The 11,250-nt window shown below is 41.4% G+C and overlaps 1 protein-coding gene across 2 annotated transcripts in view; it reads right to left on the bottom strand.

The window, feature by feature from the left end:
* Positions 1 to 4,604: 4,604 nt before the first annotated feature.
* EGFR (epidermal growth factor receptor) overlaps positions 4,605 to 11,250 on the bottom strand; it is a 145,426-nt gene continuing 138,780 nt past the window's right edge. Inside the window, exons 23-28 of one of the 2 annotated variants that reach the window (XM_065753000.1) lie at positions 10,288 to 10,434; positions 7,964 to 8,061; positions 6,943 to 7,110; positions 6,800 to 6,847; positions 6,556 to 6,661; positions 4,605 to 5,524 (exon numbers count right to left, since the gene is read on the bottom strand). In XM_065753000.1, the coding sequence (XP_065609072.1) occupies positions 5,148 to 5,524; positions 6,556 to 6,661; positions 6,800 to 6,847; positions 6,943 to 7,110; positions 7,964 to 8,061; positions 10,288 to 10,434 (944 nt within the window). In that variant the 3' untranslated portion in view covers positions 4,605 to 5,147. The remainder of the gene's footprint in view (positions 5,525 to 6,555; positions 6,662 to 6,799; positions 6,848 to 6,942; positions 7,111 to 7,963; positions 8,062 to 10,287; positions 10,435 to 11,250) is intronic. The other variant, XM_065753001.1, reaches the window with a different exon arrangement.

Here is an 11,250-nt window from a genome sequence, read left to right as displayed (position 1 = left end):
GGTTAGGAGTATGGTCTGGCTCAATTCCAGAGCAACTGGAAATGATGTACCATTAAGCTACGTAAGAAAAAAAAAATCAGCAAGTCCATTTGATAGGTTACAGGTGTAGGTTTGTGTTTAATTTTTTTCACCGTATTAATCAGAAAATTCATCACTTCAAAGAGAAAGATACAGAGAGACCACAAAGCTCATGCTGCCTTGTGTTCAGACAGCTCCATGTGCAACAAAGCTGAAGTGTGACAGAGGACAAGAGCCAAGGTGGTTGAACGCCAGCCCTGAAACTTGTCAAAGGTATTCTGCCTGCTGACTTCAGTGATGTGATGTGTCTCTTTCCAGGTCCTCAGTTCTCTTTTTCTTCAGGAAACCTTTTCTTCTAATGCTACTGAGGGCGCCTACTATCTCCACATTCTCCTCTTGCAGTCTCATCTAGCTTCCCGTGCAAGAGAATGAGGAGTTTATGTGCAGTACCTATTACTGATGTGAATGAACCACAATTTTCAGTCCACTAGGCATTGCCCAGCTAGGCGGAATGTGTGACAGAAAGTAAAGCCTGTCACGGAAATGTTGTGATTTCAACTCCTCCACATAATTAAAGTAATACATAACAGAAAGTGTTTTCATTTTAAAATCTTGCTGCTTGCCTACACACTTCTGCATATAAAAGGCAGTTATCTAATCACGTCTCATCACTGTATTTTTTCCTAAAGCTAAGCCAAAATATGATGTAGTTGTTTCTTTTTTTCTTTACCGTGTCTTTGTTTAGCTATTGAGCTGAATAGAAAATGGATCAAAATTGAACAGATGTTATAGGTCTGGCCCTGAAGTGGTATCTGGTTCTGATGTAAGGTTTGGTTTTCTATGGACAGGCCTCAATGCTCTGTGAAGCCCACCTGGCACAGCAATGCTTTGGCCAGTCCCAATGAAAGATGGAGATCTGCAGCTTTTCCTTAAAATGAGATACTGTGGGAGTAGTGATCAATACCCTATTCCATTAAGGCAAGAAAACACAACATTACATCTTTGGTCCTAATGCAGCTTATTAAAAAAGCTACTGAAAGGTGTCATAGTTTTCTTTTGTATAAAGTTTTTCTATTATTTTTTAAAAAGTCTCCTTAAAAACTTGTATGTTCACACAAAGAGATAAAACTTACAAAAAGAACACTAGAAAATGGGATTCCAATATAGAAAATTGATTCAGTGGTGATAAAACATTACAAAGCATTCTTGCTAAGTGTTACATGCAGAGTTTGACACTTCATCAGTATATGGTTTTCATCAGGCAGGAGGACGCAGGTACATTTTCATACTTTGTCCTGATTCGGTTTTTTTGTTTTTTTGTTTTTCTCCACAGAGAAACATGGCAACTTGTAACTCTTCGTCTGGAGAGGTTGAAAAACATACTAATTGAAGATGTTGGAACTCAATCTGAAAAATGAGTGCTTGTCCGGAAATGCAAAGTTTCTCATTGGCACCCTGGAGCACCCCCAGACAGCCTGAGGACACCACAGACACTGTGTGAGGGGAATAGACACTGACATAGCCCCTGGTGCACCTCCAAGCTTGGGATGAAGGTCATCCAGAAGCACAGAGGCTGAGCATGCTGTTTTTTGCACAGATGGTCTCTCCAGAAATATAGAGGACTTCTCTCCAAGGTGAAAACAGGGAGAGGAGCCATGTGTGTAGCCGTTCCCACCCATGCCTGAAAGAACAATTCATGGGAAATTTGGCAGCTGTCTCAGACATGGATTGGCTGGCTGTGCCCTCAGCCTGGCACTACTCTCCCTACATAAAGCCCTTCCTCTCAAATAAACCCCAAGAGCATATTTAGTAATGTCTTATGAAGGACAGTTCCCAGGCCGATTTCCTTTGCAGGAAAAAAGAAACAACCCAAGGCCCAAGTGAAGTGCACCAACACCACACACAGATCACTGGAAAACATCAAAGTAACATAAAGACCCTCGACGTGACTTACATTTTCATACCCAAACAAATTATTCTTTAAAATATTTTATCAGTAACTGCTGCTTTATGATTAAGAGACACTAACTTGTAAGTGGTGTCATTTTGCCTTCCATGAGAAATACTGTCACAACTGGAGTTTTATTTTCTGGATTGTAAAGCATCTGCTAGCTTTTACCAGTGGCTGTGGCCTGTCACATTTCCCTGTTTAGCTGTGTTTTTAAAATCAGTGTTTTATACCCACATATCTGGAGAGACAACAGCAGAACTTTCAAGTTATTTTTGGGCCAAGGTGCAGTGCCTTTATGAGTATTTAGAAAATTAAATTCTAATATTTAGTTTCATACAAGTTGCAAACCCACAACTTCTACGTCCCATCCAGTAGCCTGCGTTTTGTACAGCACTGCAACAGCAAGGTGCCGTGACTCCTGACCCATTTTGCCTTTACCAGCACCTATGGGGCTACTTGCTGTTACATGGTCAGTGACCTGCAGTGGGAAGAAAAAACAACACAAAAAGCATTTCAGCTGCTTATTGATTTTTTTTTTCAGTGATAGTTATTGGGTACATTTTGTTACCCAAGAGCACTGCCCTGTGTAGCACCTGTGCCTCCAGCAACGACCATGTGCCCTTCACTCCCAGTGCCACACTATCTGCCCCTTGAGGCACTGCACGGATTTTTTCATTTCGCTGGCTTTTTAATCATTACTGAGCTGCCTATTTACAAATCATGGCTTACAGGGTGCATGTTTACTGGAATTATTTCACAGTGCAGCTAATCCCACAAATCTGGAATCTTCCTGTACATTTTTATCAGGAACTTGTGTAGTCCCTTTGCTACTGTTATCATTTTTTAAAAATAAATAGATAAATAAGATGAGCTTTTAAACCTACGTTGCTTAATTTTTAGATGTATTTCCCTGTTTCTAGTAGTAAGTCTACTGAATTCCTCCTAAATTGCTTTAGAAATGCAAGCAAATATTGAACAATTCTAACGCTACATACTGCTGGTTACAGGTATTGCTACTTCTTAGTGGCTTTCTTGTTTTGGGTGACAGATTAAAACACGAATACATTCTTCCATGTGATGCTGTTGGAAGATTACTATGGGAGGACATGCACTGTATGATTTTCTTGTGTTCTGCTTGGAGATGTAACAGATTAACTGAAAATTGTATGTGGTTTCTGTTAGAATACATTTTGTTTTTATTTACATTTCTCATGAGGTGGTGGGTGGACAGAAAAGTACTGCCTGTGCATTCACACTGCTTGTGAGAGCAGCAGAACAAATGTGCTCTCAGGAATGTAAGAAGAAATCTGCCACTAGTTGGACATGGGAACTAAATTTTGGTTACTGTTTTAAACACAAACCAGCACTAATCAAAGTCAGACACTGCATTTCCTGCTGGGACTCAGTGACACAAACCTATGAAACAGCACACCAAGAAAACCTTTAGATTTTGACTAAATGCACTTCCCTACCCCAAACTGAAAGGTGGCTGATGAACTACTGCACACACAGAAGCTGATGATGCTTTTTTCACTGCATTACCCATAAAAAGGTAATGACCACTCTTTTACTTCTCAATAAATCTGTAAAAACAATGTTATAAAATTGACAAACATGCCTTTGATTTCTGAACTAATGGCAAGATTAAAATTGCAATGCTGCCAAGCTGTTGGTGGGTTGCTTCTGTGTCGCTAGATAAATTCACGCTTTGGGCATTTTACTCCTACTGCCTTCATAAAGAAATGTTAATGTTAGAGGAGTTCTATGTTCTGAAACATGGAGCCCTTGAAAGAGTAACTGCTTTGGCTCCTGTGATTGACACAGTATACAGAGTATTTATACTAAAATCTTAACGTTGGCTCATCCGCCTCTTCCACAGTGACAACAGAAGCCCAGGGTATTTTGAAGAAACACTGAGCAGTCCTGTGTTTCATAAGAGGAAGGCAACTTTTTCCACCATTCTAGATTACTTTTCCTTTCCCCAACCCATTCTCACTACCCTTGCTTTGGGGTGCAAGAGGTCACCCCACAGGGACAGGTACGGTGAGGCAAAAAGCCCTAGTCTCTGCCCTGGCATGATACAGCTACTAGTCATATTCTACCTCGAAGTGAGGAAAGCTCTACAATGGACATGACCATTTTCTTTGCCAAATGTTCACAAAAAGATTTCTGAGTATTTAAAAGAGACTAGTTGGCTAGAACCTTAGTCAAGTTTAATTTAGTATCAGTCTTCCTGTCTGTCTCACGAAGGCTCCAATTTGCAACCATTTGCATTTCCTTGACATTTAATTAGAGTCTGTTAAACATTATTTGACACTTCATTTTTCAGTTACTGCAACATCTCAAATAGTTTTGTTGAAGAAGAGAGGCATTTTGACAACTCTACAACTGCGTAAAACATCAGAAAAATGCTTTGTGCTTGTCTATGAGAAAACAGACCAGTGTGTGCTCTATAAAAATCTACAAATGATTGTGAGCTGCATTCCTCCTGTCAGTTTTTAGCAGTAGTGGTCAGTAGGTGATGTGTCTTGCCATTCATTCCTTGTGCTAGTTTTCCCCAATTCAATCTGCTCCGTCCTGCCATGGACAGAATCTCCCATAAATCCACCAGATGCACTTTTCCTGTTCCTGGAGCCAATTTGTAAAAATCCTGTGGTTTGGAATAACTATTTCTGTTCCAGGACTTCTGGAATACTATTCAGTAACATTATTTTTCTTCCTGCTGGTGATCTGATCGCCAACTAACAGACTAGCAGTACACACATTTGATCTTGTAAAAGATCCAAAAAGTCTGTTAGAAACGTTTATAAAAATACACATTGTAGAAAGGAATTTGACTGTACAGAGTGTACAGCTCACAAGTTCATCCCAGAGTGGCTTCTTACCATGCTACCATTTGAAAATGAAAGGAATGCATCCATATTTTTTTCTATACAGGAAGATCCCGCTCCGTTTCAACACACATCTCAGTGCAGGGTATGGGCTTCAGCTAGTATGTGGAAACGGGTAAAAGACCCAAACTGTCCTGTGAGATTGGCTTTGCAGATTCAGCTCGTATGCTGAAGTGTGCTTACTGATGCATTGTGGTTGCCATTCACGTTGAATAGAGTTTGTTCTTGCAGCAGCCAGGTGATTCACCAGTCTGGCTTGCTTCACTGCAAGAAAAAATCCTCTGTGGTCATGCTGAAGCTTCAATGTATTCACTTTTTGGTGCGGCTACCCTCAAGTACTCTGGGTTTTCTGCTGCAGGAACTTTCAAGAGACCGTTAGGTTTTGTTTCATTCGGTAAGAAGTCCTGCTGGTAGTCAGGATTGTCCAGATTTATTTGGTGATTGCCCGACTGGATCCAGTATGGAGAGCTCTCAAAGACTGTTTTGGCCAGTGGCGACTGGTTGGTGTTGAGATACTCAGGGTTGTCCACAGCTGTGCTGTGGGAATTCTGGTAGCTGGAGTCCGTGGGAAGCTTTGAGTTTGCTGTGAGAGAGATGTTGTTGTATATTGGATTCTGGACCATGGCAGTAGATGGTTTTTTGGGCATCAGCTGGTTTACATACTCTGGAATTAAAAACAAAAAACTAGATAATGGAAGCGATGAGGTATGATTATCGCAAACATTTGCATCCAGTGCTCTCAAGGTGCAATTTTAATCCATCTGCAATACTTTTTTTCAGTGCAACATCTCACCAGACTTCCCAGCTCTGCATCCAGAGTGGAAGAGAGCCAAATGCAATGGCTGCCATGCTGTACATAAAGCACGCTGCCTTGAAGCTCATCTTCAGAAGTTCAAGTTTCAAAGCAGCAGAATGATTGCTTTGACCACAAGGCTGCAAGATAGCTAGTGCTGATTTTAGTGACTATGTCTCAGATACTGTTTTGAAATTTCAGTAGGGAGTCTGGCTGCCAAGAAGCCGTATCCCTCAAAAAATGTTTAGAGATAAGGCAGCTACCTAGAAAACACAGAACAGACAGTAACAGAGATTCCACTTCTCACTCATGTGCTATCCTTTGCAAGGTCCGTCAGTCTTTTCAGCTGTGGGTTTTTAGGGGAAGGAAGAGAAGGCTGATTTTTTTTTTAAGAATATCACTTAACCCAGACTCAGCTCCCTCTGTGCTTTCTGTCTCACTCTGTGATGGCCAGTGCTGTAAGTTAATGGGAAACTGTGAGGTTCCTTCTGTGCATCAATATCTGAAAGCAGTGGCACCACCAGAAAACTTTACGTGGCAGAAATGGTATAAGGGGTGAAACCCATGTTGACATATTTTCTGAAGTAATAGAAAGCTTTAAACATAGACTGACACACCTAAACTTCCTGAGCAGATGGCACACGTGGTAAACATGAGGAACCTGGCTCATGAAGGTATGGAAATGAGAGGTGACCAAAAGCAGTCAGAAAAGTTTAAGGAAAGGATATGTGCAAGCATTTCCACTCTTCTTTACAGAGTAAAAGCAAAATGTAGGAAATATTTGGACTGTTTCCTTTCTCTCAGAGAGGAAGGAAGAAAATTATATTCAAGCAAGAGTCTTAACCGATCAAATGGTTTGTGAATGAATAGCCCTGGGATGGAAACATAAGAGAGATACTTACCTGGAGCAGGCAGGAAGCCATCATCTATGCTCTCCTCCAAGAAATTGCCTGTTGGGTCTGAGCTGTACCTCTGGACAAAGCTGTCTTCCCTCACAGGGTGCCCCTGCTAGGTTGGAAATGTAGAAAATCAATATGACACAGGGACTGTTTTATGAGGTTATGAGTTATAAAAGTAGGGAGAGGGGATTAAATAGGAAAGTGATCACAGTGCTGCTACTCCTTTTTTATAAGTCACTCCACTTACCCCATTTCTGTCAATGCAGGTTGTAGCAGAATTGTTGCTAGTAGCGCTCTTTTAAAAAGAAAGAGAAAGAAAACACAGGCATCATGAGAAACAGTTCACTCTCACATTACTTGTTCTGTTTTCAGAGAGGAAAGGCTTCATACCAATGAACTCAGGAGAGGAGTCCGAGATGTCGAGGGGCTGTTGAAAAAGCCCTGGTGTGGGACGAGATACTCATCTGCATCCACAATGTCTTCCATGTCCTCCTCCTCCATCAGGGTGCGATAAAACTTGGAATCTGTAGGGCTAGGCAAGTGCATCCTTTCGTCTCCCTGTAAGAAAAAATTACAGTGAGAGAGGATTCGCAGAATCCCTTCAAGCCTTCACCGTCCCTAGAATCTGGGCCTGCAACGTCCATGCTGCTGTAAAATATCTGCATTTTTGTGATATCCAAACTCTGTTAGCCTTTCAGGACTGCAGGATGTTACTGGGCATAGACAGGGACCAGTGTTAAGAAAATACTGGCCAGTCTTGAAATTCTCTGTGTGGTTCTAGCTGAATTAAGACCTGGAAGGCAAGAGTAGAACTGTCCTCAAATTGTCAGCATGTGCTGGAAGTTATTTCTAGTGTATCTTCTCAACTCATGCTGTTACTGAGTTCACATTCCACCACAAACAGCTATGCTGTTTCGCCTTATCATCAGTGCTGGAGAGGATGTTCAAAATCTTTTATACAACTGCTCTTGTTTCCTACATGGCTTCTCTTTCCACATCATGTTTAAGCAAACATCACAGGAAATAACCCTTCACTGGCAAGGAGATAAACAGACTAACAGATGCAGCTCTCTGATTCTCAGAAACACAGAGCTCTGCCATTTCAGTCAGCTCTCTCACACCTATGTCATTTATATTTTTCAGTTCTCTCACACTTATGTCATTTATATTGCACCTTTTAGCTTAAAGTAAATGTCAGCATAACAAAAGCTTTTGCTGCAGTACCCAGAAGTGGTTATGGGCAGGAGAAATCCTTTTGCCTCAGAAGAAAGCAACCAATGAAAACATGAGCCTGTGTAGCCTGGCATCTTTTAAGTGGAAAACTCGTACAATCCAGGAATTTGATTTCCTATGCATTCTGAGCCTGCTATTAAATGCCCATTAGACATGTTGCTACCACTGTGTTTAGTACCTGTATAACAAGATAGCGGGGAGGGTCACGAGCCATTTTGGAGAACTCTGCAATCAGCTCACGGAACTTGGGACGGCTGTCTGCATCAATCATCCAGCCTGAAAGGACAGCAGGGAGAGCAATGCACAACTGAAATTGGTTCAGTTATCAGACATAGAGTCTGAAACAAAGTGTAACAACTAAAAGAGCATGGTAAGAAAGCAGCTACTTTAAGAGGTCACCAGAAAAAATTAATTAAGCAGACACTAGCTGGTGTGAATGTCAGCATTTAAGAAGCATATCCTGCCAGTTTGGAAGCATGAAAGAGGCACCAAAATTCCAAGGCTGGACAAGCTCCAGGCTAAGCTTGTCTGCTCTCTTCCTGGCTTGTCTCTGCTTGGACCTACAACGTGACAGTAAGGAACAATCCTGAAGACAGTTAATGGGGGCCAGTCTGGATCAGTCTAAACTAGGCTGCTCTGACAAACTTCTTGAAGGAGGAGAAGCAAAGTATCTTCAGCAGGTGCCTGCACTGCTTCATGAAATCCTGGGAAATCTAAAGCCATTTTCTACCCTGTACCAGATGTCTTCTAAAATTTAAAACATCTGCAACATGTTTTGAAAGATTAACCATGCCTAAGTTGTATTTAACTAGTAAATGGGCTTTAACAAATAAAAGTCCTACAGCTCAGTGTGGATCAGTGATAGATTTCTCATAATGATACTGGTGGCTTTACGTGCAAGATGACTTAGGAAATCCACACTTTCTGATATCAGCTAACAGATGAGGTGATGTATAGACATTTATGTTTAAGATTAAAAGTAAGAAAGGTTAATCTTAGTATGTCTGAGAGAACTCACAAGAAGCTTATCCAAGGTAATGGAGGAGCAAGGTGGTAATACACCATCTGAAATCTGCACTAGACAAAACATTATCAATGCCAGTGGCTTCTTGTCATGCTAAATTCTTCCAGTGCAGTTTTTACCAATTAAAGAAATTATTCTCACTTTAGGAGACAGTGAACCTTTTGGAAATATGTTGTTTTTGCGGAAATAGCGTCTACTGCTTCTGAATTTATCTTTCAATTGCACATGTTTAAAAATAGTTTCTTTTAAACAATTTTGTGTAATAACTTCCAACTTTTCAGTTTATACTCTCTGTTTATAGAAGGAGATGAATGGGAATCCCAAATACTTTTAGATAAGAGGGAATGGTTTCAGCAGTGTCTGCACTGCGGCCTGTACACAGCAGCTCATCAGAGCAGTGAAAGATGTCACTGAGTCCTGTGGAAGAAATAAGGCTCAAACCCCACATTCTCATGCTCTTGCTTTTAAAATTAGTGTAATGGTATAAAAAGACGATAGTGACATTCCACTGGTAGTGTTTCATAAGCAAGAGGCACTTGACTGGGGGCCTGGAAAAATGCCTGCTTTCTAGCTCCAACCTGGCTTTGAAGATGGGCAATGGATGGAGCTGCCAGGCCTCCAAAAATCTCAGCATTTGGGGACACACTGTGGTGCAGAGCTTTTGAAGATCTGGGACAGAACTGCCACAAAATGGTAGGGCTGAGGTGTCAGCAGGGTTCAGCATTGCTGAGGAGGGACTTCTAGGAGAACGCCTATGAGTCTGAGCACTGCTGATGGATGCAGTGTCTGGATGTGGTTCCTTCTCACCACAGTAAGCAAAGGATCAGACTCTCCTTGCACAGGCTCTTCAGGACTGCCCAAAAGTGCTGTACTACAGGGTGCTTGTTAGTAGCACAGCTTTTATTTCAGCAACAGGTACAGTCCGCTCTGGTAAGAAGGTCTTAAATGCCACCTAGTGGGCTGCCTCTCAGCATCCTCACAAACAGTACTGGCAGGGATGCAGCCTCGCCTTGGCTTAGGAAGCAAGGTTACAATCTGACATTTAAGCAACTGACAGATATAAAACGGGTTTGAGGTTCATAAGCCCTTTGATGTGCCCTAGCTGATAGTAATATACTGAACTAAGTCTGAGCCTAGAGAAGTCATTGTGAGTTTTATTTTCTAGATGTTTAAAACCAGAGTATCAGGTAACATGGATGGTGTTTATTTATACTACCTGACATTTAAAAATAATTGACAACATCAGCCAGCAGTGTGAACAAGTGAAAAACCATTAGTTGGCTGAATTAGCAATTAACAAAATCATGCTCTCCCATCTAAGGCATGAGGTGCAGGAACGCATTCTGTCACTGCTCTTTTCACATAACCTAATTTCCACGCCATCACCAAGAACACAGCATGAAGAAATGCCTGTGTAATGAAGGTAACTGTGCCACTTATTGGGCTTGGGAAAGCATCCACAAATCCACTGAACTCACATTTGACCATGATCATGTACACATCAATGGTACAAATGGGTGGCTGGGGCAAACGCTCGCCCTTCTCCAAGACAGAGGAGATTTCACTTGCGGGGATCCCATCATAAGGCTTGGAGCCAAATGTCATCAGTTCCCAAACTGTCACACCTGCAAGGAAAGGAGAAGACAGTGAGAGAAATTTGGAGGAAGCTGAGTTGCTTGTCCAGATGTGTTTGTCAATTGAGAGAAGCAGTGCACTGACAGATCCTCGTCCAGGAAAAGCACTTTCTGCCAAGATATTAAAGACAAACAATAAAACAGTTTGAAATAGCAACTAGTGTCTCAGTGTTGAACATCCCACAAGGATGTATTTCCATTAAGGAAATACAGGTTACATACTCCTGACTCCAGGTTAGGAAGGGGATATAAAAATGGAAGTTGCCTTTTGGTTTAAAACAATCTCTTTGGAGACGAGCAAGGGCAGTTGTTGAAAGATGCGTAAACCAGCCGCCTCACTGTTGTTTGCTGATGACATACTCTGTGATGTAGCTACTGTGACTGCCCAGTAGATTAGTCTCAAAATAATACTTTGGATGCCAAGATACATAACTGAATTAAGAGGACCAGATACTGAACTTTTTCTAAAAGGATACAGCATCTGACCTTTTGTACTAAACTTCTTACACAAGTACAACACCATGGAGTGGAAATTCTGCAGCAAGTTGCTCTGAAAAGTTTCCTTTCAGCTCCACTTTCTCTTGTACAAAGCATAAAACAAATTATTTGAGGAGGTATTAATTGCTTTTCTTTTTTTGTTGTTGTCCTCTCAGTACCCGAAGAGCACACACCATATTGCAACTACTCTGAATCATTTTAGGCCACTACAACAAAATATACCATCACCTCGAGTAGTGCCAGAGGAGACAGCAGAGTTACAGTAATTGATGCTGACTGGCAGTGTGGCCAATGGTTTTATGTCCTCCC

This window comes from Cyrtonyx montezumae, unplaced genomic scaffold (genome assembly GCF_038088225.1).
Source record: "Cyrtonyx montezumae isolate F1298 unplaced genomic scaffold, pur_monq_1.0 scaffold_8, whole genome shotgun sequence".
Taxonomy (NCBI): domain Eukaryota; kingdom Metazoa; phylum Chordata; class Aves; order Galliformes; family Odontophoridae; genus Cyrtonyx; species Cyrtonyx montezumae.
This window is presented reverse-complemented; position numbering and strand designations above follow the sequence as displayed.